The sequence below is a fragment of the Populus euphratica genome, unplaced genomic scaffold (assembly GCF_000495115.2).
Source record: "Populus euphratica unplaced genomic scaffold, PopEup_1.0 scaffold1874.1, whole genome shotgun sequence".
NCBI lineage: Eukaryota > Viridiplantae > Streptophyta > Magnoliopsida > Malpighiales > Salicaceae > Populus > Populus euphratica.
In genome coordinates, this window is record NW_011501713.1 from 29,379 (window position 1) to 34,800 (window position 5,422).

Genomic DNA, 5,422 nt, shown 5'->3' on the forward strand with positions numbered 1-5,422 from the left:
TTTCGGTTCGGTTTTGGTTTTTTTTTTTCAAATTTTTTTTTCCCGATTTGGTTATTTTTTTTTTTATAAAAACCGAACCGAACCGAAAATGAACACCCCTACATCATACTATCTGAGCAATGCAACTCTATAATTTTAAAAAATATAAATAGGATTAGTGTTATTTATAAGCCCGTATGTAGTGTGTATATAGGATGAACAACTTTAAAGTTATCCTTTGAGTATGAATTCTACACAACCTATACCACCATCAATAATGCAATTATTATACATATATATTTTATGTAAAAACTAATCAAACTGATAATTACTAAAAACAAACTAATAATGGACATATCTAATAATGTTATTGTCTATCCGACTTGTTACGATAAAATGACAAAATATATGTTGAATTATTTTCATAACTCTTATCCCATAACACCTAAAATTTTAAACTAATAAACTAATTAAATATTAAATACATTATTTTTAATTTAAAGATATGATTATAAATAACATATTACTTGTTTCATAATGAGACTTGTAAATTTACTCCCCCAATTATCATAAACATATTAGTTTTTGGATCAATTTAGGGATGCTTTTAGTGTAAATGATCCCATGACCATAACTATAAGAAAAATAAATTAAAATAAAATGCAATCCAATTAGTAACAATCTCAAACCCAAGATACTTATTATGATAACAAAGAAATACAATGTATGTTATAAAATCTGTATAAAAAAAATAAATTCCTCAACCTGCTTTACCCTTTTCATGCTTGTAACATGGAGGCAACTATACAAACATGCAAGAACACCTGACCCCAACTATACTACAGAACGACCTCAAAAGTTTTAATAAAAGAAGATAGAATAATGACATATATATCCCATTAACATCGATGAATAGCATATTGCCAAACATATGAAGTAAATACGCTCTATCATTTTTGTGCATCATATTATATCGTCATCACATATAATATTAATTCCACAAATCTTTAATTTGTAAACCTTAATTGTTTTAATGTAATTAACTACACAAATAACATCAATTGTATAAAAACATCCTTAATTGATTCATTTAAATCTTAAATTATTTTAATTAAATAAAATGCTCACTTATCAAACAAAACCCTAAACCATAATAAATTGAAATAAAAAATATCAAATAATTTAACAATAATACCAAAAAAATTAAGAGAAATGTAGTGTTTTTATGTTGATTTATTGATGAATAGGTGGTGGTTTGAGCAGTAATTAGAATTGAAAGACTAAAAAAGGAGATTGAGTAGATGTTTTTTTGTTAAAAAAACACTAGAATGATGTATAAAGAAGAAGGAAAGAAAATTTTGGTGTTTTGGTAGAGCATTGATGGTTGTTTTGGGCAATCTAGGGGGGAAAATATGGGGTTTTTGGGTTTTTTAGGTGAGAGGTGGTGACTGCTAGAGAAAAAAAATAGGTTTTTAATATATAATTATGAATATTAATTTTGTTTTTGTTATATAACTGTAATTCATGACCACATCTTTAAATAGAAATGAGATTGGTGATCAAATGTTTGAATAAAAAAAATCATGTCTTTGTTCAAAATGTATTAGTTTTCAAATATTTTTCCAGTCTGGTCATCTTAGCAATTTGTTTTTTTAACTATGTTTCCTATATTTCTCTCTTTTTCTAAAGGCAATGAATGCATTTTGGTTTTTGAAGGTTTGCATGCAGCCCACAAGCCCATACAGAAAAAAATTGACTGTAGATGGGGCCCAAATTCATTAGGCTAGGATTAGGATTAGTCTTGCTCGCCACGTAATATGCAGATTCTTTTTTATTTTAGGATAGCCCCTACTATTCCTATATAATGAGAAGCGGAAGCCAGGGTCCTAAAAACCAGAGATAAAGACACGCAACAACATATAAAATCACCTAACCAGATATAGATTGAGAGAAAGATATTATTGTTGATAAAAAGAGGGAAAAAATGTCAGGAGGTGGACCAATCTCACAGGACTGGGAACCCGTAGTGATCCGCAAGAAAGCTCCCAACGCCGCCGCCAAGAAGGATGAGAAGGCCGTCAACGCCGCCCGCCGCTCCGGTGCTGAGATAGAAACCATCAAAAAATGTACCCCTCCCCTCTTTTATCCTCTCTCGTATTATTTAGATGGTTAATTTAACTCAATCTGTCAATCCAAACATTCTGATTTTTTTTTTTTTTGCGTATCGTTGATGATGATAGTAAAGTTAGGGTTTGTTTCTTGATAAAAAATTTAAAGAACATTTGAATTGTCTTGGATCTCTAATTGTATTTGTTATTGTGGAATCTATTGTGATAACAAGCACCATTAGAGTTCAGGTTTTTTTTTTTTTTTTCATTTTTAAAGATTAGGGTTTAAGTGGTAGTTTTCAACTTTTCATTTTCAAATTATTATTAACCTGTTATGAATATAAAATAATTAAATGAAAGAAATATGCATCTATATTTCCTACTTTATAAATTTTTAAAAACTTTAATCTAGGGGAAAAAGAAAAACCATAATATGGCAGCTAGGTTAAAGAATAAACTGCCATCATGTTTGTTTGTGTGAACTTAAAATGATTGTATTTTAATCTGACCTGCAGCAACTGCTGGTACGAACAAGGCTGCTTCTAGCAGCACTTCTTTGAACACAAGGAAGCTCGATGAAGAAACAGAGAACCTTGCTCGTGAGTATAACATAACATATATCTTTTTTTTTTCTTTTGCTCGTGAGTATAACATAACATATATCCTTTTGTTTTCTTGCACATCTGCACACATGTGAAAAGTTCTTTGCTGGGTAATTGTTTGTATTTTTTTTTTTTTTTTTGCGTTTGGGGCGTTACAGTTCGCTATTAAAATTAATCTACTGAATGATGAATCATTGTTAACATTTTTGTGTTTGAGTTTTCATGTTTTCTGTGTTTATATTATTATTTTTAACATTGTTGTATTTTTAGTCTTCATGGTTTTCTGTGTTTATCTTGTTGTGTATAAGTAATGTTAATTGACTGTGCAGTTCTCTATTAAAATTAATCCACTGATTGATGAGTTTTGAGGATCTTGAGGCTTGTTTGCTGATGAAACTTTGTGTTTTCATCGGCTTGCTTTGACTTAAAACAAGGTAGCCTTTAATCTCATCTAGAGATAAACTTTTCCTTTTTGATCTTTAGCGAAGAGAGTTCCTAAAGGAATCTGTATAGAGTTGCCTTTTTCTTGTCATCATTTTAGAATTTGTCTCTTCATGTTGAAAATCCTGTATTTCAGTCTTTTTAAGTCATCATGGGAATTCAAATGAGGAACAGTTGTTTAAAATTAAATTTTGTGTGTGTGTGTTTTTTTTTTTATGTTTCTATGTACTGAATAAGTAGAGCACGCATCTTACTTCTAGATGCAACTTGCTCAGTTGACCTTCACATTCATTTCTTTGATCATCTTCATGTATAATATTGCACAAAATGATGATCATGTTTCTATAAATCATCCCCACACAAGTTTTTGGTGTTTTAGCATGTTCATGTACCTCGCTACTTGGTTTTAGCTCTCTCCCAAGTTGCTCTTGTTTATGTTAGATGATGTGTGATTCTTTACCACTGGAAGAAAAAATCTTCCTAAAACCTTCTGGTCTGTTTGTGTTGTTTTCCCACAGATGACCGAGTGCCAACTGAACTGAAGAAAGCAATTATGCAGGGTAGAACGGACAAGAAACTTACCCAGGCTCAACTTGCACAGGTCCTCTCTCTCTCACTCTCTCATCCGCAATAACTTCAGCTTTTATATCAGTACTCTTATTTTTTCCCTCCCGGTGCAGTTGATCAATGAGAAGCCCCAGATAATTCAGGAGTACGAATCTGGGAAAGCCATTCCTAATCAGCAGATTATAGGCAAACTGGAGAGGGCTCTTGGTGTGAAGCTGCGGGGAAAGAAGTGAAGTAGGATTTGAAACACAGCAATGAGCTATAAAGTTGTTTCCCGCTGTCTCATGAGTCTTAAAATTGGTGGTGCAGATGGGACCCTTTCGACATTTGTTATGGCTCGCATGTAAGGAACAGTCGCTTTGACCCGTGTGATGTCTTTGAATTTAGATCTACCTTTCTGTCCCTTGGTTCCTCCTGTGTTTTATGGACCAAAATCTTTTGTATGGTTTAGACTTGTAAGAATTTTCACCTAAAAACGAAGACCCATTTTGTAAATGACCTTCCACATTGCATGAAGTGATGAAATTGTCTACCTCTAATTTGGAAGTTCACGGTGCCACTTGTTGAGGATGTTGGATGAGTTGTTGCACTGATCACATCATTTAGATTAACAGAAGCCATAAAAGCTAGCCTAGCAAATTTAATGAAATGTGGTTTAGTAGGGTTCGACCGTCGTTCTGATATTCATATTTTAGGCTTCCCCTCCAAACCATGAAGTGTGCTTCCTATTAGGTCTTGTAATATTTTTTTATTAGCATAAGTGTTGGGGTAGCTTGCAAGTACTTTAATTAATTTTATGGGCTTGTTCAAGTAAGTTTATAAGTATTTTAATTAATTTTATGTATTTTAAAGTTAATAACTTTATAAGGTTTTAGAAACCTAAATTTATGATCATACTTTACAAGTCTCTAATGGTCTTAGAAACATGAACTTGTGATTATTCATAAGTAAACTTAACATGTAACCAATTAAATTATTTTTCAACATATGACCAATTAAACTACTTTTCAGGATTACCTTAACTTGTACTTAATATTATAGTGAAAAAATTATTGTAAATTTGTTTTAATTTACTGTTAATTATAATAATGAATTTGCAATTTTATTCTTAAAAAATCATACAAAACTATCTTCCAAGGATAATTTTATAATATTGATTTTTTTGGTTTTTTTTCTCAAGGATAATTTTATAATATTGATTTTTTGGTTTTTTTTTCTAATTTTTTAACCATTAAAGTACCTTATTTGCCTAAAAAAAAACATTTAGCTTTGTTCTAGGGGTATTTTAGGTTTTTTAAATTTTTTTGTGCTATAATATAATGACTATTTTGCTCTTTGTTTTAATTTTTTAATGGTTTTACTACAAGTGCTTACTTGTTATTCCAAGTTTTTTTTAATAACTATTTAGTTATGGGGCAAAGTGATATTTTTATAAATAAAAAAATATTGCTAACATGTAATTTGTATACGTCAGTCACTCTGCTTCCTCAGGTGACATGTGTTACTCATTTTGATGGTTCAAAAATTTAGTCTGCTACTTCATTTGATTTGCATTGGTCTTCTCCTCCTCCTTATTAACGGTATGTGCTTGACCTCTATTGAGGTATCGTTAACTTTTTTTTTTTCTCTTCTTTTTCCTCCTAAAAATCTATATTTGACTCTCTAAATTTATATACCATCCTTCAAGTTTGTTTTCTTTTGGTTTCATCTTTTTTGTTTTAAAAA

At 30.7% G+C, this 5,422-nt stretch overlaps 1 protein-coding gene across 1 annotated transcript; it reads left to right on the forward strand.

Moving 5' to 3' along the window:
- The first annotated feature begins 1,825 nt into the window (after positions 1–1,825).
- LOC105118312 (multiprotein-bridging factor 1b-like) lies at positions 1,826–4,243 on the forward strand. Its single transcript, XM_011016237.1, has 4 exons — positions 1,826–2,105; positions 2,603–2,686; positions 3,649–3,731; positions 3,811–4,243. The coding sequence occupies exons 1-4, from the start codon at positions 1,964–1,966 to the stop codon at positions 3,928–3,930; spliced, it is 429 nt and encodes a 142-aa protein (XP_011014539.1). The 5' UTR covers positions 1,826–1,963; the 3' UTR covers positions 3,931–4,243.
- The last annotated feature ends 1,179 nt before the right edge of the window (positions 4,244–5,422 follow it).

What these genes read in the sequence shown, in the direction of transcription:
- LOC105118312 (XM_011016237.1), top strand. Translation starts at nt 1,964, where the DNA reads ATGTCAGGAGGTGGACCAATCTCACAGGACTGGGAACCCGTAGTGATC. An exon ending in AGAAACAGAGAACCTTGCTC is followed by an intron (nt 2,687 to 3,648) that starts GTGAGTATAACA and finishes GTTTTCCCACAG; the next exon opens with ATGACCGAGTGCCAACTGAA. An exon ending in CCCAGGCTCAACTTGCACAG is followed by an intron (nt 3,732 to 3,810) that starts GTCCTCTCTCTC and finishes CTCCCGGTGCAG; the next exon opens with TTGATCAATGAGAAGCCCCA.